The 24,400-nt window shown below is 41.0% G+C and overlaps 1 protein-coding gene across 1 annotated transcript in view; it reads left to right on the forward strand.

Moving 5' to 3' along the window:
- The first annotated feature begins 23,317 nt into the window (after positions 1 to 23,317).
- The window catches only part of LOC147880346 (uncharacterized), a 53,030-nt gene continuing 51,947 nt past the window's right edge, over positions 23,318 to 24,400 (forward strand). Inside the window, exons 1-3 of the mRNA XM_087370926.1 lie at positions 23,318 to 23,947; positions 24,077 to 24,131; positions 24,308 to 24,365. Coding sequence (XP_087227052.1) covers positions 23,829 to 23,947; positions 24,077 to 24,131; positions 24,308 to 24,365 — 232 coding nt within the window. The 5' untranslated portion in view covers positions 23,318 to 23,828. The remainder of the gene's footprint in view (positions 23,948 to 24,076; positions 24,132 to 24,307; positions 24,366 to 24,400) is intronic.

Here is a 24,400-nt window from a genome sequence, read left to right on the forward strand (position 1 = left end):
TCAGTTTGTTTATGGGAGACATAAGCACAAAGCATATCTTCAAGAATCTGACTAACTCACTCTATTCAACCATCTGACTCTGGAAGATCAATTGAATTAATGCTCAAATTTGTGTCCAATTCCATGAATACCTCACGCGAGATACCAAGACCTCTAGCACATGGGTCATCATGAAATTCCTCATGTCCCTAAACATGCAGATTTCTTTTTCTCAAAATAAAAGACCATTTTGAATAGTATATTAATCTAGATTCTCAATTCCTTTGCATTAGGAAAAAAGGGATTTAACTTTGGGAACTTTTGGCCAAAATAATAAATCCCTCTCCACCAATCACAAGAGGGCCAATGTAAGATTAGAAGAGGGGAGAATTAAGAAAATTTAGCATGGATTTACATAATAAGCAAAAGAGACAAACGTTATGAATATATATATATATATATATAATTAGATGATATTTTTTGGATTCTGACCGTTCTAAACCTGACAATGACATCTTTGAAAAAGATCAAGGACTCAAATGTGGTTTCCCTCCTAAACTAGTTTTCCTACTTGCATTTCACTCATTGTCATCTTGGCAGTTCTGTTTCGCAAATCAAGGATTTAAATATCCTTCTCTTCTAAACTAGTTTTCTCCCTTTCTTTGAGTTTTTAGATGTTCAAGTTTTCTCACTTGTGTCTCAACCATTAGCTTTCTTCATGTTTTCAAATGTTCAAGCTTTAGATTGGATTGTCTTTTGTAAGTCTTCAATGCTAACATTAAACCATGAGGATTGTTCTTGTTTGAAACACTATGTTGATCAAAATTCCGAGAACCCAAATATGAACGTGATTTTATACTTTGTTGACCTATATCTTTGACTTTTCAGACGTTCAAGCCTTGGGTTGTGTTATTTTCTGTAAGTTTTCAATGAACCATGATTGTGCGCTTGAGCAAAATGTTGTGTTTATCAAATTGCCAAGAACTAAGATATAGATGTGGGCTCTTTGCCTTACCCACCTATTTTTTTGAGTTTTTGAGTGTTCAAGTTTTAGATTTGATTATGTTCTATAAGTTTTCAATGGAAATGGAAAACCATGACCATACTTGTGCAAAATGTTGTGTTGATCAAAACGTCAATGACCAAGATATTGACATAATCTCGTTGCCTCATCAACCTCTTTCTTCTATATCTTGTATAGAATTTTCTAACAAGGCCACTATAGAAGGTTGTTGACAAAGATTAGTAGTATCAAAAGGAAGCTAGATCTAATCCAACCAAAGAGAAGGGAGAGACCGCAATCAATCAATACTTTTTTTGGAATCCTCATAGGGTAAGGTGAAATATTTTAGAACAATGGATGGACAGAAATCCATAAACAAAATATTCATTCAACATGTGTACTTGTATTACAACATTATCCAAACTAAATTCCACAACACGAACCCAATTGTAACTTGTAAGTGAATTCTTTGAGCCTTTATATTTTATAACCTAGAAATTTTTTACTTTATTCTTGACCCCTTGGAGCCTTCATATTTTGTAACCATAATATTTTTGCATTATTCTTAACCTACAATGTCTATTTTTTTGCTTTAGATATATATCCTTTATCTTATTATTGGCAGCCTATGGAATGCATTTTATTTTATGGGAGAGTAAGATTCTTTAATGTGCTACATTGGACAATAGGAGAATTGCAACATCAAGATAGAATTGCAACAATGTTAACTCCAACTGGTAAATCATTCTATGATCAGTTTTACTAACTACTGGATGAAGGTAATAGACATGGTGTGTTGAAAAAACAAGATCTAGCAGCATGGAACACCATGGACTGGCTAGTTCCTCATGGTAGTGTAACAGAGACATATAGAGCTAAGTTGTTTATGGAAGTACAATAGTCTTTACACCTAGGCATTGCTACTATAATTCTCAAAATAAATATTTGCATGCCAATCACAATCTTTGTAGAGTTATTCAATAAATGTTTTGTGAAGGTTTGCAAAACAATGCTCACTTGTAAAGCAAATATAGATGAATGCATTCCAAACTTCTTAGATGATGGGTTGTGATAGGGCAACATCCAAGAATGTGTTGTGAGAAATTGTGCAACTCGATTAAGCTTAAGTACATGATTTTGACTCATAATTTAATATTTTATTTTTGCTATATACACAGTAAGCTTATTCGGGCTGATTGGGAAGCAACTAGTTCCAATGGATCAAGATTTTAACTCTTTTGATCCTGCAAATGAATCACGTAACATTATGGTTAACTAGAATGGAACGCTATCATTCAAACATGCTCTAAACCTACCCAATTGTGCCATGACATTTTACTAAATTGATACCTTCCAACTTGATGACAATCATTGATCCCAACTCAATTAGCCTTTTTGAATTCTAAACATCCCTTATGGCAGTCCCTTATATTGGATGCCTCCCTCTAGCTTCTCATGGCCTCTTCATGGCATTTTATGGCCCCCTGTGTCCCTATTATGTGTTACCTCATGTACTTTTATTTATTCATCCTTTGGCTTCCTTGCTAGTGGCACCAACAAAATATCTATAACAAACTCTCCAAAGTGTCTCAAAATATTTTACCATCAATGTCACTCTATGTGAATGAGTAGCAACAACCATGCAAACTTGGAAGAACTCTACCATCCAATCCTCAGCTGCCTCTTGAAGCTTGTATAATGTAGTTCTCTACCATGTATATCCTAGCTTCCATTCATGACAGATCTCTCCCACAAGCATTTGAAAGGGATCCTTTGGAACCGCAAATCCAATGGCTTTTTGTGCTTTCCTAATCTCCCTTAGCACTGTTTTGTTTTGTGAAAACCTCTTCACTTTGTCTTATTGGAGGATATGCATAGACTTCCCTTTTCTTGATGGAAACTTGTGCAATGGAATGCACCTTAATTTCAACCATCCTAGTTGTTTTCTTTGTCCTTATGCTGTCTCCTAGCCTATATGCAAGACCCAAATTTAAAAGAGTTGTAAAGATAGTGATTGGGGGTTTTGGGAGATGAGCCAACACAAAAAATCACTTAAGCACATTATAATTTGATTATTCAAAACCTCAAAAATGGCCAATTCCGATAACCAAAAGCATTTGTGAGTGCAACTTGTGCTCATCACACAACACTGGGTTAGCTTTCGACAATAAATAATAGCATTAAATAGAAGGCAAAAATCAAAAAGGCCAAAATGTGTTGAAGAAACTGATTGGGGGTTTGAGAGTTGAGCCAACAAGAAAAATTGCTTTCATTAGCACGTTGTGACTTGACAGTTCAATACATCAAAGATACATAAACTCCACAACCCAAAGCATCCATGAGTGAAATTTGTGCTCCGAATACAACATTGGGTGGGTAGCTTTCAAATCCCAACAGCAACCAAATAGAAGACAAAGCTCAAAAGTGCAAAAATGTGCTCAAAAAATCAATTTTGAGGACCGTTGAGGGTATGCCCAATAGGCCAAATTTCTTTCTTAAGAAAATTTTGAGAGAATTTATCTCATCACATTTGATTTTGTCTCCCATATTTCATTGCAAACCCCCAAAATCAAATGCATGCACATTACTATGTCCTATCTACTGTAGTGGGATTTTGAAACCACCACAAGACAACAGGTGCAACACATCTTCATGCTCTACAATCTTGAGAGAGAGAGAGGGACAGGGAAGGAGAGTGATGACAAGGGTGAAGGAAATAGGGATCAGAGGAGGGAGGGGGAAGGGGGATACTATGAACATCAAGGAACAAAGCATAACAAAAACGAAGGTAGACATGGAAGGAGAATAATATAGACTCCTGAGAGAGAAGGAGAGAGAGCATTGGGAATGAAGGAGAAACAGCAGGGAGGGAATGGCATAAACATCATGGAAGAAGAAGCAGTGGAAACATGGCTAACTTACATGTTCATGGTGGCTATACAAGAAAGTGGGTACCGCATCAAGCAATAGCCCCCTCTTTTTATAACCAAGAGAAGGGGCTCTCCCAATAAATGCATCCTCCCACATGCATAGTGTGAGTCTGAAGGCATCACTCTATAAGCAAATACTCCCCAAGGTGTCGTTGGATCTTTACTCATTACTTTTGAGTGAAGACGAGGCTCTGAAGCCATCACAAATTTGTTCATCTTTAAGTGCTCCATCCCTAAGAGACTTTGAGGGGCCGATGATGTAGATGCCACATCTCGCATGGCTGCTCTTTCATACTTTGTCCATAAAGCTTCGTATCGGATTGCTAAAGCAAAGACCATCTCACCCTCTCCTTAATAGAACCAGTCCAATTGCGACATCAAATCATTTGACGACTCCACTGTCCTAAATCTATGCTTCATTGCAGTCACAACTTATTGGTCCCAGTCCTCCTTGGTAGAGTCCAACAAGGCCTCATGCCAACTTAAGGCTACACCTTCAAGAAAATCGGGCAAAATCTCCGCCCGATCCTTCATGGATGATGCATCCAAAAAGCCGACATCCTCAAACAAAATCTCGAAGATAAGACTCCGGATCTTCCCCTTGGGTCCCTTGAAACACTCGAATCTTCACCATGATGAAACACAAAAAGAAAACACCAAGATCCAAACAATATCCCAAGTAAGATCCAAACAAGCTCCCACAGAGCCTTAGTGTACCAAGACCAAGTTATTGTGCATAACCACTTGTTGAAAACCCTCCACAATGTGATCCTCAACCAAATATTCAAAAATAAGTGACCAACCAATACCATGAAATCATTGTGTATACATGCATTCAAGAATCACCCTTCTCACAATTGGAAGTGCGCATAACCACTTCAAGATATTATACTCTTCATCATTTGCATAGCAAAAGAATTTAAAAGCATTGAGAATTACCACTCCAGTGCTATAGTCAAAAACTACCCAAAGACTCAACTCTTCATCACACCAAGCTACCGGTGCATTAATCAATCCCAAATCTATCATTGTGGGACTGACGACGTTGTTGATTCACCAACATATTCAAGAGTGTAAACATAAAGGATATGATCATGATGACCATGCGAATAGCTTGAGCATCACCTTCACAATAAATGGCCTACAATCTCTTCTAACGGAGTTCTTCCAGGCATCATCTTTATCGCATCACAAAACACATGCCTATACTAGGCACAACATGCAATCCTCATAATCTTCTAGTTCTCTTAAACAGGCTTCAATCTCTTCTAATGGAGTTCTTTCAAGCATCCTCTTTATCACATCAGAAAACACATGCCTATACTAGGCACAACATACAATCCATTACACCCAAGACCATTTAGTAAGGTGGGATGAATCCAATACCAAACGTACCTGATGTCTCCACCAAAAGATGTGACATGAAGTTGGGGGTAATAAACTTCACGCAGCTCTTCGCTTCCTACTGTTTTCAAACTGAGTGACAAATATCTTTATCACTGAGAAAGGTAAAATAAAACAAAGCTTTCATGCCAAGAGACCACACCATACTTTCCTCCTTTAGATGAGAATGAATATGGTAACATCCTAAGTGATGTTGTACTCTAGCATAGGGAGAAGAAAAGGATCAGTGGAGGCCATAATCTCAGCAAGCCGGTCTGTGCCAAAGAGAAGAGCGACACGTTGTTGAAAGAAGATCTTGCGGCTTAACATGATATGAACTGATATATCTCAAGGAGTTTGAAGGGGCTGATTGGGTCAAATGGATTGTATGTTGTGCCTATACTAGGCACAACATACAATCCATTACACCCAAGACCATTTAGTAAGGTGGGATGAATCCAATACCAAACGTACCTGATGTCTCCACCAAAAGATGTGACATGAAGTTGGGGGTAATAAACTTCACGCAGCTCTTCGCTTCCTACTGTTTTCAAACTGAGTGACAAATATCTTTATCACTGAGAAAGGTAAAATAAAACAAAGCTTTCATGCCAAGAGACCACACCATACTTTCCTCCTTTAGATGAGAATGAATATGGTAACATCCTAAGTGATGTTGTACTCTAGCATAGGGAGAAGAAAAGGATCAGTGGAGGCCATAATCTCAGCAAGCCGGTCTGTGCCAAAGAGAAGAGCGACACGTTGTTGAAAGAAGATCTTGCGGCTTAACATGATATGAACTGATATATCTCAAGGAGTTTGAAGGGGCTGATTGGGTCAAATGGGTAGGTTCTAGGGAAACAATACACCTCCTTCATAGATACCTCTACAAGTAGCTCAAAACACTCTCCAAACTATCATTAGACACATAGGCCTATAACTTTTAGCAGGGACATGATATCAAAAATTCATAAACATGTGAAGATGTATCTTGAAATGGGCTTCGCATTGATATAAGTTTCGTAAGAAACAAAGAAGCGGTAGGAAAGATATGGGCAATTTATGGAACGGGGGTAAAAGCTCTCATAAACACAAACTGTCTGACACAGACTCAAAAATTTTTGGGTTTGTATCAAACAAAAGATATAATTACACAATGAAATGCGCCTTAAAGAGAGCTTTGCACCGATATAAGTTTGTTGAAATCGGACCACCGAGTAAAAAATTATGAGCAAAACACTAACAGGGAGTCAAACAGTCATGAAAACCACACACTCCTTCTACTGGTGCCGACTTGGGAGAATACTCCCTCCATGCTTAGACTTTATCAATTATCCAAATCCCATAGAGGTCGCCTAAGAGAGAGAAAAGAATGCTCTTTGTGGCTCGGGAAACAGGTGGATCATGTGCGCGTAATGAGCGGTTAAGTAAGAAGCACTTTGATGATTTTGAAAGGAAGAAAAGAACAATGGAAGGAGAGAAGACTCAAGGAAGGTAATCTGAAGTGACCTTAATTTCCAATAAAGTGAGACTCTACTCAAATGCAACTCCATATGCTATACATACAAGGGAGAAAAAGAGGTTTCATACATACAAGAGGGAGCAAGAGCTCCAAGACTACTCATAGAAAGAGAATAAACTAGAGAGATATGGACTCAAGAGTCTACATAAGAGGATATCTACAACACAGAGAGAGAGAGAGAGAGAGAGAGAGAGAGCTCATGGAAGAGGCTTGAGGAGACTAGAGCTACAACAGCATCTCAATGGTGGAAGAGATGTTGAACAAGGGAGAGGAGGGCTCCTTTTATAGAGATTTTGTCACCCTCCTTCACCCATTTACAACTGCTGCCTATAGATTCCTTTCCCCATCAATCACATAAGCCCGTATGTCACCATCCATGTCCTTTTTTGCTACTCTTGCCATGTGTCCCATCAAAAGATGCTCAAGACTCTTAAAATATTGAGAAAGTCAAGAGTCTCCCCACATGAAGCCCATAGATACCCTCTCTTTTCCATATGTCCACATCCTCCTTATTCCACATATATTATGGAACACATAGACATGAGACCCACCTCTTTATACAACTCACTCTTCTTATTTTCTAAAAAATCCTATAATATCCCATACACAAATAACTCTCATCCCATACCAAGGTATTTATCATTCATACACATGGTATTTACAATGATCATCCTCTCAATCCCATACAATATCTTAGAAAATAGAAATAAGTGAGAGCCACTAAGCTATTGATACTCACACTCTTATCAAACATAGAGAAAAGCAATACCAATGCCCAATTAAACATATCAATTTTTGGTGTCACAGCTTTCCCCCCCCCCAGCAGATCCTCTCTAGTAATAAAGAGGGTCTACTAGCCCTCAGGGTGATCGAGCATAAAAGAATTTAAGGCAATACTCATTGCATCCGGGTATCACCATGCCGTCAACATCCTCAAGCTGATAACTTCTTCTTGACTTGATATGGTGTCTTTTCTTGGTGTCCATAAGCTTTCCCATTGAATTGCACAATAATCCATTTGTTTTCTCAGCCAAGCCATTACATTGGGGATAATATGGTGTGGACATGCTATGATTTATCTTTAGCTCATACACCACATCTTCAATTAGTTCATTTCTTTGCGATTTTGATTAATTTAAGATAGCTTATTAAGATGGGTCATGATTATTTGGATGGAACCACCAGATTTCCAGTCACCACGATGGCTCGAGAGAGTGGTCATCCCATCATGCAAGCCAGGTGGCGGTAGGAGCCCAGTGGCTATTTAATTGGCTACAAGCCAGGTGATAAAATGCAGCAACATTAAGTCATCACATTTAATCCTAGTCGAGTTCCAAGGGCCACCACTTAATCCTTACCACACCATTATTTCACTCTCCGCTCCATCATTATTATAAGTCTCCATTTCCCACCTGCTGAATGCTAGCATGGTGGCAATTGATGACCATCCCGATGGTTTTGTTTTCCAAGTAGTTAAATCAATTTAGTTTATGAGTAGCTGAATTAGTTTAGTTTAATTTTTGGGCTGCTTACTAGTGTTTAATAATTTACTTTCAGGGATGTTTTGGGTTATACACAGGTTGGCTTGGACTGTGATCGTCCAAAACTAGCCCAGTGGTTTTAATACCAATATATAATTTAGTTGGTTAATATGATTTTCCTAAACTAAGTTTTGTTATTGTATAATTATAGAAATTAAAAACATAAATATATTTCACAACCGAAATAATTGATGACCAACCCAGTGGTTGTTCATCTAGTAGTAGTCACATGTTTATGTATGTTTGTGTAGTGAAGCACACTTAGTGCTATCTAAGACCATGACAGGTGATGATGCAGTAGAAGATTTAGAAAGTCCCTATGATGTAGGGCTGATTGCCTTTGATGTAGGAGAGTTGCCTATGATCTAGGCCACCCTCTCTCCCACTCTATAAATGAGATGCTTCTCTCTCACAATCAATAGAACACACATTTTGGTCTTCTCTTGCGTTCTCAACTCTTGTCATGATGCATCTCTTCTCTCCCACCACTCCCCAACATCAGTGACTGTGCTCTCTTGTGTGATTGCTAACACTCGTTCCACTTCCACTTGTTTTACAGCATGTCCCACCGTCATCAACAAATGTCAATTGTCTTTTTCCCTCACCCCTCAGATGACCATCACTTGTGCTTGATGCGGTGTTGTGTGCTCTCAGTGACTATGCTCTCTTGTGCCAATGATTGCTAAAACTCATTCCACTCCTCCTTCCACTTGTTTTACAACATATCCCACAATGACCAACAAATGTCAACTGTCTTTTTCCCTCACCTCTCAATTGACCATCACTTAATACTCAACGCAGTGTGTGTTATCAAGATGCCCTATCTTGTACTCCTCGGAGCTTGATTGCGAGAAAATGAGCATCTACTCGCCTTGGTCTGCTATAACGTATATAAAACCGTATGGACACAGGGGAATGAGCATACAATGGAATAGACAGAGAAAATGAGGGAAAAGAGTTTGAAAAGATGGAGAAAAATATAGGTTCCTCGCACTTGCGTAGCCTAGGATTTAGCAAGCATATATAAAACCGTATGGACACAGGGAAATGAGGATACAATGGAATAGACAGAGAAAATGATGGAAAAGACTCCATCAACGGAGAGCTCGTAACCCATTAGAACAATTGTAGCTTACAAGTGATAATGTGCTCTGTGCAACAAGTGAAAGTGCTCAATTCTCTCAACTCTCTCTCACCTTGACTCCAAACAACATCAAGTCTATGTCAAAACTGAGCAACAAATTGAGTAGCCATTATAACCACCACCACTCGTTCTATGTCAGGTTTGTGTCTTATGAAGTGTTGGTCTTTCATCAACATGGCTACCTATCGCCTCGGCACTCATCTTGTGCTGCACCAACTCTTTTAACTACTTGGTGCCCACTTGCCACATTATTTGATGCTAGGTTGCAACTACCACATCAAACTCGATGTGGCTGGCTCCTTGGTCACCCGGGGTTACTTCGGGTACCCAAGAAGTAGAGCAAATTGCCTATGACTACAATAACACAATAGTTACAGCAACATTGCCTTTAGCTTTGGGAAGCTCAAGCTCCAACCTCCAAGATCATCCTCGTGTAAACTGCAAGGGCCCCATCCTAGATGTTGGCATGGCCCCATGCAATTTTGTAGCCTACTCTTGCGTGCCTCATGGGTTAATGAGTTGTTGCCAATTGCAGCTTTACAGAAAGAGAGGAATGATGTAGTTCAAGCTTTTTGTAAAGATGGGACGACTCTCCTATTATGCGCCAATCTGTCTAATGTGTTCTTAAGAGTATACAAAATGACGTTAATTTAATGCCGAATACATCCTTCTTGGCGATGCAAGTTAAAATAAATAAGCCTCTCTTTATATGTTCTACATTTTTTCACTTGTAATTCTAGAATGAAGGTCAAGATATATACTTCAATGGCAGCCAATGCATTTGATCTAGAGTCATGTAAATTGGGCGATCTCCAAAAGTCACTCACCAAAAGAACTCTTTAAGTCAAATTATCGATCACCCATTGCAAGTTGAAGCTTTTTGCTTCTAGTGGCTAGTAGCCTGGGTTTACTAGCCCGTTGTTTCCATGCCAGAGACTCTTTGCTCCAAAAGAATTCCCTAAAGATTACCCCCCCCCCTTTCATGTAAATTGGGCGATCTCCAAAAGTCACTCACCAAAAGAACTCTTTAAGTCAAATTTTCGATCACCCATTGCAAGTTGAAGCTTTTTGCTTCTACTGGCTACTAGCATGGGTTTACTAGCCCGTTGTTTCCATCCCAAAGACTCCTTGCTCCAAAAGAATTCCCTAAAGATGATCCCCCCCCCTCTTTCACCCACGAGTACCTAACCCACAGACGATACTTAAGAGCCTTCCATTACTAAAGGTGGAGGGAGGGAGGAAGGCAGAGGGAATCAAGCTTTTTGAGCTTAGCTAGACATTAGACTTGCCATGCCAACCTCTAGTTACAGCTAGAAGTTTCCTTGGCACAAACCTCTAGCTTGAGGCCTCCTTGATCTTAGCCATAGCCCCAAGTTTCCTTGGGTATGAAGCTAGCTCTCCCAAAGTTCGACCTGTAACTTTGGCTAAAGGCTTTCGTCACATTCACTTGATAGAAAATTTTAAACAATATACAAGATTAAACAAGAAGTTTCATCAAAACGTTTGGAGTTCCATGAACGTCAAATATATGAAACGTCTCTAATGCAGATGAGAGGCTTCAAAATTACAAAATCTGCAGAATTGGAAGTGTGAAGACCAATCGCTGGGGCGTATTTTCATAAAGGCCACACTTTTGGACAAAGTAAAAGAATATGTGACAGCCATATATTCTCATAAATTGGCTGCTGGCTTTCAACTAACATTACTTGCAAACACAGCTTTGTGGCTCTTTGGACTTTTAGTTAACACAAGGACAAGCTCTCTCTGGCACGCGGCATACACCCAGAATAACAACTGCAATTTCTATCCCAGACCTATTACAAGACTTCTCCCACAGGTTCCTCACTGCTCTTCGATTTCATGGTCTTCAACTCTACCAACTACTTCACATCCCATTGCAATTCTTTTACATACTCAAAAGTATGATACATAAATACATAATGTTTCATACATAGATTATCTGTGACGCTGTCTTGCAGATTATACTCTCTGGAGTATCAACAAAAAGAGAACTCAATATATATACAGATTCTGTAAGGCATCAACCCAAGTAATTCGCCCAGCATACAACATCCATGTTAAAGTGATCCAGCAGTTTTAAAAACTCTTCTGATGACAAGGCAACACAACTGGCACCTACAAAAAGTTAAGACCTAGAACTACCAGTGCTAGTGATGCACAAGCTCTCGGACAAAGCAAGGTCACTCAGAAAGAGGTGCACCGTCCTGACTGAGAGCCTTAATAACAAGAACACGAGAGCACGAATCTACAACGTGTAATGGCGAATCTCTATTGAGACTAACTTGGATATCACAATCAATAAACAGGTACAAAATATCAGTCACGTTTATTATCAAGAAAGGCCTGCTTGATGAGTCATAAGGAGATGCACCTCACCGAACTACGTAGCTACACATCAAACAATCATTTAAAGGTGCATCCCTATTAGTACTAAAGCACTGAGATTGTATTGAAGAGTGCACAGTTTCTTCCGTGTCACCCTTCAAGACATCAGGGACTAAATGAAGCCCAGCTTGCCATATTTTCATCAATTCAACTAGTCCAAGAACCTTCCCCCGTTTTCATACTTTTAGGAAGAACTAATCAACCGAGATATAAATCTTCCACGATTCCTTGCTACTTCGATTAGTTTAATTCACGTTCATTCACCCCCAATCGTCTGGACAGCCCAAAGCAACAGGTGTTTGAACTTCATCCAAACCGCATACTTGACTTCGTATTCACCTGCAAGTTTCTACAAACAGGGTTATTAAAAGATACAAACACAACTGCTGTGTGAGCTGATTGTGAAAAAAGATTTATTTGTACGGAAAAATTACCGTCCAAAAGGAAATGGACTAACAGCAAAAAGCAAGCACATTGATCTGTAAAATAATGACTAGTATAACATCAAATTTATAAATTAGCACGCAGTTCACGAGGTTAACAACAACCCTCACCAAAAACCTTCGGAGGCCACTAATTGCCGGCCAATCGAGGGCTGATGAAACCAGGTGTTTGTTGCCGAACTCTCGAAGTGAATGCAACACACAATGGTGCTTTGATTCTGCCTACTTTTTGAGAGACTTGATGGGCTTTTTCGAAGCCGTCTGAGACTTTGCCTTCGAAACCTTAGCGCTAGGGTCGACCGTCTTGGGATCTAGCCACTTCAATGGGTGCCAACTATAGAAACCCCAATCTGGAACGACAACCACCAACATAACCAGCACAAATGCTCCATAAATCATGAGCATGAGCTTGAAGGAGGAGGACATATATCCCGCTAGGAGCGAAACGACAGCCGCTACCAAGAGCGTGTACTGCATGATCTGCTCAGCTAGCTTCTGGCCTTGCCAATCCATGCAGGAATCTGGAGATTGATGCAAAATTGAAGACAAGAACCCAAGATGCGGAAATGGGTTCACTGCAAAAGCAAGATTTTACCTGGATGCGCTGTTAGAAGCTCGCCCAACAGCAAGGCCCGTTTCTGAGCTTCCGAAAAATGCCGGCAGCTGACCGTTCTGGAGGAGCATTACTTAAATCATTGGGGTTGTCTAACTCACCAATTGTAGAGGCATGCATCACATGAGGTCAAAATGATTGCACTTTGAAATTCGTTGAGAATTATCGAGTGCCAACTTATCACATCTAGGGATGGTCTACTTGATCTTAATGACTGACCTACGAGATTGCAATGTTCCCATTAGTTGAAAATGTGAATATCATCATGGTTCTTAGTATTGATGCTCTACAATCCGTACTTGTTGTTGATTACTAGATTTAACAACCAATCATTATAGCAAACTCAACTCCCAACAATTCTATAAAGAGATATATACCAACATGACTCCAAGATCCGAGGATATTAGAGAAAAATAATCAAGTGAGTTCTCAAGTTTGCGAAATTGAGCTCGATCCCTTGATCTCCTTCATGGGACCATAGAAACTTGAAAGATCTAATGGTGATGGTTGACATATGGGGAATTAATAACATATTCCTCACACTCATTACAGATGAGGTATCAAGCACAAGATGGTGTGAATTGACTAGATAAAAGCAAGAACCCACAATCACTTTTCCAAATTTCAAACATCAAAGTATTGGTTACAAAACATTTGTCTTAACACTTTCAAGTTCAAAATATTAAGGGTTTTTATTAGCATTGCCTCGTGGAGGATTGAAACTCTCTTGTGAATTTCCAGTGTAATTTTTTAAAAATTTCAATAAACTTGTGTTTCAAATTGCCATTTATGGAGATCATCTTACAAAAATTGCCATTTAATAGCTCAACACCCTTTAGAACTTACAATTCTGATCTTGTAGCTCTGAAAAGGGGGCATTAGTGCGGTAGGATCCCACACCCACTCGGTTCAGAGGGGTATGTATCAGGGATTTCCAAATAGCTCCATGGTCCCAACCACCAGAACTCTCTTAGTAGAGACCGCTTAGCATGCATGCGGGGGCTTGAGGACTAAACGTCCGTACTCCCCTCCCCGACAATATGAGAAGAAGAAACTGAATCTTGTTTGCTCGAGGAGCCAACCTGCCTGCTAAGGAGAGGTAGGCAAGGTGATATTTGCCTTGCCCTTCCTCCTAGATGAGGGGTCCACTGCAGGTCCGGGAGGGGTGCTCGAGGAAGAGGCACTAGGCGAGGCTTTCTCCCAAACGAGGGGTCCATTGTAGGTCTGTGAGGGGTGCTCGAGGAAGAGGCCCTAGGTGAGGGCTATTGTCCAGGGAGATGGAGTGAGGGGTGGAGGGGGGGCAAGTAGTAAGGGTAATCACAATTAGAGGAGCGGATTAAGGAGGCTCAGGGGGGACTACGGAAAGGGAGTAGGAAAATCCAAGAGAGGCAAGGGTGAGGGGTCTGATGAGGTTGGGGGGGGAAGACTGTGTAGTATTTGACGTTGCCGAAGTCAAAGGACGCTATTGTGCTAGCACCTAGGGCTTTTGGTGCTCCTCCTTCGAACTCTAAGGAGGGTGAGTTGGAAGGGTTGTGGGCACTAATGCTCTCGAAGCCTTTGGTGTTTGCTCCTACTACTATGGAGAATCTTGCGAGCATGACGTCTCACTTCTGGAGGGGCCTAAAGAATTTCCTAAGGTCGAGGGCACTCTCTCTGGGTCTCATGATAGTCCTTTCTTGTCTCCCTTTACCTGTGTAACTTCCTATGCTTGCCTCTTTTGGTTGGCCTGCTACTAACGTTGATTCTTTCTAGCCCACTTACTCCACTTCTTCTTCCCCACCTTAGTCCACCTATCATACAATCCCTAGCTAGGCGCCCCTTTTGTCCACACCTCAAACATTGGCCTGCCAATCTAGAGATCTCCAGTCTCTATCGAAGAGTGCCCCCCTTTAGAGTCTCCAAGAGAATCACCTCTAGGAGGGCATCCGAGCTTTGAGGAACCCCATCATCTGTCACAACAGAGGCCTCCGACTTTGAAGGGTACTCTAGAATTGTGCCGAATGCCTACCCGATAGAAGGGAGGATATACTTATACTCCCTCGAAAGCCTCGAGAAGCAAAGCGTCATTGGGAAGCGGGGAACATGGTGAGTCGAGTCCATGTACTCCACCGTAAATCCGTGATACCAAGGGATGAGATACATTAAATGTGGGCCCGGGAGAATAAGGCTCCTCTCCATGAGAGCCATAGCAATATTCGGGGAGCCAAGCTAGAGGAGAAACACACCTTGTCTATAGATAGCGACCTCCTAGATAGGGTCGCCATCTAATGCCTCTGCTAGCCTGGATCGAGTCCCTGATCTGTCTTCTCGAAGGAGTAAGAACGACTATCCTGCCAACAACTACTTTGTGCTGTAGAAGGTTCACTGCTTGCTATACCTATTATTTATCAATTGGTGATCGAGAACTTTGATAACTACCATAGAGCCCCTCTAGCTAGACTGAAGGTCGCCACCAAAAATCCAAACACTAGAGAAAACAAGAACGTTGCACCATTTGTTGAGAAAAGAATCAAGGAACTAGGAGAGGTAGAAGGAAGGAAAGCAGCAAATAGGAGCTGCTACCACACATTGCTAGTAAGAGTCAGAAAGAAACTCCACCAGAAAGCCGGGACCACAATGTGCCCTTACATTGGCCACCCATGAAAAGGTAGAGTCTCTTGAATGAAAGAAGTGATATAATATCCTTGATTTAGAGGGGAAGTAAAATGCCGAAATGAAGGCATAGCCCCAAAGTACTTCCAAAGTTCCTTTGAGGAGAGCTAGAAGGTCACAAGTGGAGGTGGCTAGGTCGCCTAATCTCTCACTACCAGCCCAAAGGCTAAGGGCTGACTAAATGAAGATTATAGTGTTATTTTTAAGTGAGGACATTGATTTCAAGGAACTAAAGTTTTAAAGTGATAAAGGTGTTTGTTGTCTCTATGCCAACATGGACTTAGGTAGCACAGAATGTGTGTAGAGTAGCGATAAAGCTCCACTTGTACTTGCATAAGGCTAGGAATAATCTCTCTTACCTGGAAATGTTTAGATAACACTAAATCATGTTTTCATTGTTTTTTATTCCTTCTCCATTGACAAGCACATGTTGCACATGTTAGGGTTGGAGAAATGTGGAGGGGCGGCTGACAAAATTGGGAAGGAGCTGAAAGAATTTATAGTAGACAAGTGCAAACATGTTTGTGGAAGCTACAACTAGGTGGAAATACTAGTATGCATTGAAGAGAGAGAAGTGTGCAAGGTAATAAGGTGTAGTTATAGATTCTAGGAGATTATATTAATATTTTTCCCCATCCGTTCCTCAACGTACAAATGTTTGGTTCGTTCTTCTAAAGTGACTTACTTTTTTTATGGATTCACCATGAACCTACATATATTTTTAAACTGATGGAAAATAGAGAGGCAATAAAGACTTCAAGGATCACAAGGCGGGAGCTCTATAAGCCCAAAAAAACTTTATTGCCACAAACTTTTAGGTAGCCATTTATAGAGAGAAGGAAACCACAATAGAAGGAGTCACTCAACTAATAGTAGTAACCATCATATCAAAGTCACCCAGCCAACAATGGACCATCTACTAAACACCAACAAGAATTGTCTCCAAAATGCCACTAGGAGGCTCCTCTATGACTCTCATGTAGTCAAACTCAAAGCATGGAGATAGGAAAAGGAATTCACCTTTGAAAAGCCACCTATTATGAACAACGTAGCAAGAGCATGCAAGATTGATGAGTGTCCATGGAAGCTCACAGACCTAGAACTTTGTGAGGAACACTCCCCCCACAAGGTGTCCTGCCATGGCAAATAATGCCAACGTAAACTAAACTTTGTTAGGAAAGAAGACTACATAGACATGCAACTTTTGTGCCATTTTGTTGTGCTACTCATCAAGGTACTTTAAGACTTGTTATCAAATTTGGAGTGTCCATTACATCTTATAGTAGGTAGTGATGGAATTGAAAACTTTTTTGGCAAGGTTGGAGACAATATTGGACCATCTAGGACCTTTGACCTTGGTTATAGTACAAGTAACTTGAACAACCTTGTTGTGCACAAGTGTAACCCACATGAACCAATTTCTTAGAGGGTTCATAAGATTAGCACACATTTGGCAAGCTGTAATAAATAAGAATGACATGATACCAAAAGCAAACTTTGGTGACCATGAGAGTGTTATTTGCGATGAAAAAATCATTGATGGGTTAAAGGAGAGTTTACAACTTGCTCAATCAATATGTGAATCCTTAGATATGAAACCTACTATTGACCTTATGGGAATGTTGGTTGACTCCTTGGGTGGATGTTGATTGTACTTGGTCTGTGTTGGACAAAGACATGGGATAGGTAGTTAAACTGACAATGGATTGATCTCTTTACTGATCGTAGATCCTTTTATTGAACCTAAATAATATAATGATGAGATCATTGCTTGAGTGAAATCAGGCATGAGGTGGATGCAATGTTACACAATTCCTTCATAGGGAAGGGTAACGAAAGAATAAGACCAATGGTAGAAGTTGATGGTAAGTTTATTTTTAGGTTTACCTTAGTAACCCAACTCAATGTGAATCCTACATTATCTAAGGATAGGCTCACAAGGGGAAGGCAAATTATATACTATAGTAAAGAGTCTAAGATGCAATGCACATCAAATGTAATTTGTTGGTATAGGTTTTGATTGTGCTATTAACTTCCAAGAGAATGTAGGGAAATCAAATTCCAGTCGTCAAAAGACTAGAGTGATTCTTGCAATACATGGTATCTTAGAAGGGTTAAAAAGATGAGATTTTGCCAAGGCCCCAAAGGAATCCCATAATGATTCATCTAACACACCATGCCCTTCCTAGAAAGTTGTATGGGTAGCTCTTAGGCCCTCCAGTTGGGGGCTAGCAAGTGCTAGCCAATTCACTAGTTGGGCATGTGATAAGGAATGTTTGCAGGAAGAGGCAAAAGCTCTTAAGGGCCCCAAACCAGGCCTAGTAAGTGCTATCCAAGGCACTGGTTGGGCCTTTGAAAATGGGAGATGTTTGAAGGGGGATAGGAGGCTATAAATTAGCCGCTAAGGTCTTATATTGAGAAAACAACTAGTGGGAAGGCTATACAGTGCTACTAGGGTCATATATTGCGAAATGTGCAGTTGAAAGTCGATAGGAGCTATAAATGTGCAGCCACTAGGGCTAATATCGAGAAAACAACTAGTGGGAAGGCAAGAGCTAGCAAAGGGGAGGAATGAAGGTGAAAGAGGGAGAAGGGAGCAAAGCAAGGGTTATTAAGAAGGGGCCAGGTAGAGAACTCTATATAGCAAGGGTTGTCAAGAAGGGGTCAGGCAAAGAACTCTATATAGCTAGCTACTTTACTTAGCATGGTCACAATGACATGAAAAGTTTGAACTCGTACATAGGTAGACACATAGAGTGTTGGCACCCCTTTGGCCTCAAATGAGATTTATGAGTGTATATTACTATTACCTATAATATCTCAACTCTGATTCAAAAACCTTACTTCATTAGCAGTAAAGCTTATTGAAATGGGGAGGGTAGTGCCTTTCTATCAGTCTCTTCATGGCCCATTTAGCCTGCCCTTTGAGATTTATTTGATGGCCTTTTGTGAAGATAGTCTCAGTGGATGGTCAACACATCTCCAAGGAGAAGTGAGTGGATGGTTGGGACTATCCCTGAGGTTAGTTTGATGAATGGTTCAGTGAAAATAGTGCTCCATTGATATCTCAAGAAGTCTCTATCACAATCAGGCAGCTAGATGATCTTGGCAAACCATGAATACATGTCTTTGGAAAGGGCAAGAAGCTCATATTGGAGCTTGCCCTTGAGAGAAATTGATAGTGAAATGTTGTCATTCCTCTATACCTCATAGCAATGGTGCATCATCACAAGCAAACTTACTAGGGTGTAGTCCAAGAGTACAAGTGTCTTATGATAGGCACCCAATCCTCTCCTACCTACTCCTTGCTCCTTATATACTTCCTTAGATCCTACTCCACAATGAGGGGAAAGGGAGACACAGATATTGTGATTAGTATCACAATCAGAGGCATTCTTGTCAACAATGCCTCTAGAAAATATTATGAGTGACAAATGTGGCATCTGATGAATGTCTATCTACTTGACATCCACATTGAATGGAAGTAAGTATCCTTTTTCCCAAATGTTTATTCATAGTAGTTGGGTAGACTTCTCTTGGAGATGCAAAAGATCCTAAAGCATAGGTGTCACATTGCTAGGTATATTTAGCGACATTTGAATTTAGTTTGTTTTATTTATTCTAGTTGATAGCCAATAGCCAAGGAAAGGATCATAGGAGCAAGTGGAAGCTTAGTTATGTCCACTATTTGAAAGTTAGTAGCATCTCATAAGTGTCATTGTGTTGTGCCGATAGGGTACTAACAAAAGAAATCTTGTTAATCAATCACAATTTCTAATGAGTTTGGGCAAGGCTATAGTTCTGGTTTATCATTTAGGTAAAAGGTAGATCCCTAGTTGATGATTTGGTTTGACAAAGTAGTTGTGAACCCAAAGCTTGGGAATGGGATCATTCTCTAGCTATGTTTCTCCTTAAATTTTATTTTATTTCCATATTCTACCTAGTCGGAGAAACCTAGCTTAAATTCAGCAAAGATGACATCTCTTAAAATATGCATGAGCTTTTGTGCTAGATCCCACAATATATAATTATAAATCCAATTTGTTCTCATATGCAAGTAAGTTAAATTCTTTCAAGTAATTGACTTTGAGTTTCTTGGTTGTGAATTCTTTTTCAATTGCTATATTTTGCAATGCCTGTGTTGGACTTCTATCCATTGACTAGACTACTATTGCACAAAGGGACATGACATTTCCCTTTTTCCTCCCAACCTATAAATTGATTTGAGAAACATGAGAAGAGAAGAAGAAAGATACATGCCATGTTCTCTTTTTTTTCTCCATCGTGGCATACTGAATTTGATTGGACCTTATTTAGAAGGAGGGGTTGTAAGGCACTCCCATGCTTGAAATTGAGTTTGAGCATCAAGGCAAAAGGGATGGAGGGGGGTCTTTAGAATGGGCTTCCATGCTCACATCACATGATGACTACACAACAACTTTAGTGAGCACAAAAAAAGATAACTAAAATGTTAGTAAAGTATTCAAACACCATTATACCCCAGCTAGATTTAATTAAAATCTATTGATTATTGCCCCTTAACTATTGAAATATTGCCTTCAAAAACATCATCTCTCACATATCCTCTTTAAAAACTACGAGGATGGGTCCTTAAAGAAATTAGGCTACTCTATTGTCACATCACTACTTTTCTCAACTAAAATGCTAGCCCTAGGAACACTATTGGCTCTTTCCCATGGCTTTTGCAAGAAGAGTAGGGTATTCTCAGTATGCAAGGTTCTGAGGCTTTTTGTCACCTAAAGATATATTGGTGTCATTGTTTGTAGTACAAGTGTAGCTTAGGACATCGGGTCATATTCCGATCAGAGACGTAGGCTTAAGTGTGGTAAGCAAACATAGTGCATGCATGTGTGAAAGGGACGTGCATCATCATGATTGGGGTAATGAAGGCTTTCTCCTTCATTGGGGGTTGAAGGGTTTAGGAGGAGTTTGAGGGTTAGAGGGAGGTTCAAGGTTTACAAGGAGGTTCCAAGGTTTAGAATGAGTTCCAGGGTTTAGAAGAGGTTCAGGGTTCAAAAGGAGGATCCAAGGGGGTAGAGTACATGGTGGAGGACTCGTCTCCCTCATAAATCATGGAGGTCAAGGGTTGAGGGACTAAGGTTTTAGAGGGAGCATAGGAGTAGGAGAGGAAGAAGGTGTAAGAGTAGAAGGGAGGAGGAGAGGGTGGAGAAGGGAGAAGGAGGAGGAGGAGGAGGAGGAGGAGGAGGGAGGAGGAGAGGGAGAGGATGGGTTGCAAGGTTGAAGGAGAGGGGAGGAGGAGTTGCAAGGTTGGAGGAGAGGGGAGGAGGAGTTGCAAGTTAGGATATGCTTGTGGACTTGGAGTGCAAGGAAGCATGGACATTTGGAGACAATTGCTTGGAATACCAAAGTAGAACTCAACACAATGCCCCAAAGAGTATGGGCTTCATTCCATTATGGGGTATTTATACAAGTTGGAGAGATCTACAAGAGCTAGTCATGGAAGGTGTTCATGAAGAGGATGAGGATTCTAGCATTTATGTCCTATGATAGTGTTTAAAAGGTAGGGTTTATAATGCCTAATCCATTTCTTGATCACGGTTTCATCCTCAACAATGATAAATGGTACTTTAGAACTGATTCCATTCTTTTTTTTTGCATCAGTGTAGATATGTTCAATGGTATCAAATATATTCATGCTCTCTAGGTTTGAATTGAGTTCCCTTTCTATCCTCACGCTTCGTAATAGATGTAGATGGGCATCCAAGATTGATGTTCAAGAAATCATGCAAGCATGAACCTCCCTAGAGCTTTATGGTTTTATACATGGTTCTTTTAAACTCACTACACCTTTTTGATCTCAAGATTGACACGTCTTGAAAGAAATCCAACCAAGGTGATTTGCCTTCAAATTTCCCTATGATATTCCAACCCTCAATTTCGCCCACCAAAGTTTGCTTCCAATATCTTTTACACTCTTACTTGATCCCAATGTGACCTCTTGTAGCTCATTAGTACTCAAGTACCGCAAGCTTCTAAATCTTCTCCCTTTTCCTCTCTTCTGACATGCGATGCTTTCTCTTTGCAACCTCATTCCAAAATCTCCACATGTTGGGATTTTCTTGTACCATTCATTCACAAGAAAACCCCCCAAAAGGCATCTCACCTATGGAAACACGAAGGCATTGCACATGCTTATAGCAAAAATCCACCCTATATTCCATGTGTCCATTAGATAAAGAAGCGCATGTATGAGGCTCACGAAACCAATCCTTTACATTTTTTGCTTAGTCAGCATTGCTTTAATTTGCACATCAGAGCCACTGACTCTTAGTCTTTCACTACATAGCCCCCAACATATAAAATTCAACTTACTTGATGTAGAATAAGACAACCAATTTAAGGACACAAGGTATGGTTGTATCAGCAGTCTCCTTCTTGGACACCAAAAGCCTCTTAGAGATCTTTGCTTTGGATTGTGATCAACATATTTCTTTGGATGTCCCACAACACATGATAACACAACTTTACTCTCATTTCCCCCCCTTTCAATGCTATGACATGGCTTTTGCTTTTTGGATGCTCTAGTAGAGAGGGGTAGAGAAGTCAGCATATTGCATCCATTTTCTATCAAAAGTGCACATCACTTTCACAACGTACTTGTAGTATGCAAAGTAGCCTCAACAAGAGCAAACACAACATTTCCATTATTGTTATAAAAAATTGGCAAAGAAAATTAACCTAAGTGGAAACCTCAACAAATCGAATATACAATTAGGGTAAAGGGGCCAGTAAAAAGGCGGGTGCCATTAAAATGTCAGAACCCCACGAAAGCTCACCCAATTTTGTGTGTTATTACCGTGCACTCCTTAGAGAAAAGATGACGTGTTAGGCTCTCCTTTCACAATTTTTTGGATGAATGGCGTGTTAAGCATTGGCTCACATAGTTTTCTATAATCCACTTCAGAAAGTTAAAAAGGAAAAATTAGCTCCATATTACTGTTTGATGATGGTGATAGCTTCGAATTTGAATTTTGACTCCATTAATGCCATTTTTCGCTATGTGAACTAGTGCTAAGGGCCCGTCTCCATTTTTCGCTATGATAGAAAAACGTGGTGCTTGTTTGGGCAGCTTGGCTAGATAGGTGGTTGGACGTGCGACTCACATTTGGGCCACATGCCATTGCTTATGAAAATGATGGTAGTCGACGAGAGTGAGCATCGGCAGCAGTCGTTGGCGGGTGAGCAGAGAGACAGGTGGAGAGGGTAGAGTGAGGAATTGGTGGAGTGCAAGGATGTGGAGCGAGCTGAGAAGCGACATGGGTGTGTGGGGAGCGAGGTGGAAGGTGGCGAGAGAATGCGAGGAGTGCTTGTGGAGACGGCATTCCTTGCGATGATTGAAGCGGGGAGGGGGCTGATTGTTGGAGGCAAAGAGGGGTGTGTGTGTGTGTGTGTGTGTGTGTGTGTGTGTGTGGGGAAACATGGAGGAGAAAAGGCAGGGCGCGATGGGCGAGACTGAAGAGCACGCGTGGGGTGAGATCCGTGATGGTGGAGAGCGTTCCAGAAAGTCAAAAGGGGTTTGAGGGCGGTGACCGGTTTAGCAGGTGGGAAAGGGGGAGACCGGCGGGAGGCGGTGAGAGGGCCGTTTGACGTTTGAATATAGAGAGAGAGAGAGAGAGAGAGAGAGAGAGAGAGACTGAGTGAAGGGGAGGTGCCGTTAGATCTGGTCCTTCAATTTTGTTGTTGAGGGAGAGAGCTTTTTGCTCTCTGTGTTGCCCTCTCTTCTCATCTTCATCTTCATCATCTTCGTCTTCAACCACAACAACAATACCATCATCATCATCCTCGGAGCTCCATTATGCCTCCCTCCCAGCTCCTCCGTTCCTTCTCCCTCCTCACCCCTGCCTTCCCTTGCTCCCCCTCCACCTCCCCTTGATGGCCTGCTGCATCTTCCTCCCCCCCCCTCGCTCCTTCCATTTTTATCTCACCACTTCCCGCTTCTCCATCCCCATCCATTTGTCCGTTCCCTGCGCTTCCTTCCCTCCCTCCTTCCCTCGCCTCTACTCTTTTTGTAGCTGCTTCCTGCACCGCATATGCTCTTGGTCCATCCCGATCGGCATCAGTCCCTTCGTCCTTTGAGTGGCTCACGGTCGAATAATTTGGGCTGCGGCGATTTCTTCACTCATACGACCGCAAGCCCACGGGACATGCACTATTTCAGCTGCTCGGGGAAATGGCAGGAATCAAATGCAAGAAAAACTGTGCTTCAGAGGAGAGGAGGCCAGCACCATCATGCTCATCCCTTTCTGATTGCAGCGACAGTGCCGTCCACAGTCTGCCTCCTGTGCAAGGGTAAGTTTTCATCCGTGGCCCTTCCTTCATATCTGCAAGTTTATTCAACCTAAAGAAGATGCCTCTGTTGACAACTTATGTCACTTCAATTCACCTCAAATCTGTAACCAAATATGCACATTTACGCAGTCGTACCGGTGGGCCTACAAGGAAATCCTCCAAAGGAGGTTGGACACCAGAAGAGGTGAGAATTAATAATTTTCCTTGTTGTTGTGTCTAGAATCAACTGCTCTTTTCGTGCAGTTGTTTTGAAGTTATGGAAGATTGTTAGGTCATGCGTTTGGCAATGGAGCGACTGGTGATATTTGCATAATTCGTGGTCTTAAGTGCTGTATTAATTCCTTTCCTGATCCTTGTCAGGATGAGACACTGCGAAGAGCAGTTCAGCGTTACAATGGCAAGAACTGGAAGAAAATAGGTATTCTCTATAGCTCATTTCCATTCAACAAATTG

This window comes from Dipteris shenzhenensis, chromosome 32 (assembly GCF_047967505.1).
Source record: "Dipteris shenzhenensis isolate YYH24624 ecotype China chromosome 32, Dip_SZ_1.0, whole genome shotgun sequence".
Classification (NCBI taxonomy): Eukaryota; Viridiplantae; Streptophyta; class Polypodiopsida; order Gleicheniales; family Dipteridaceae; genus Dipteris; species Dipteris shenzhenensis.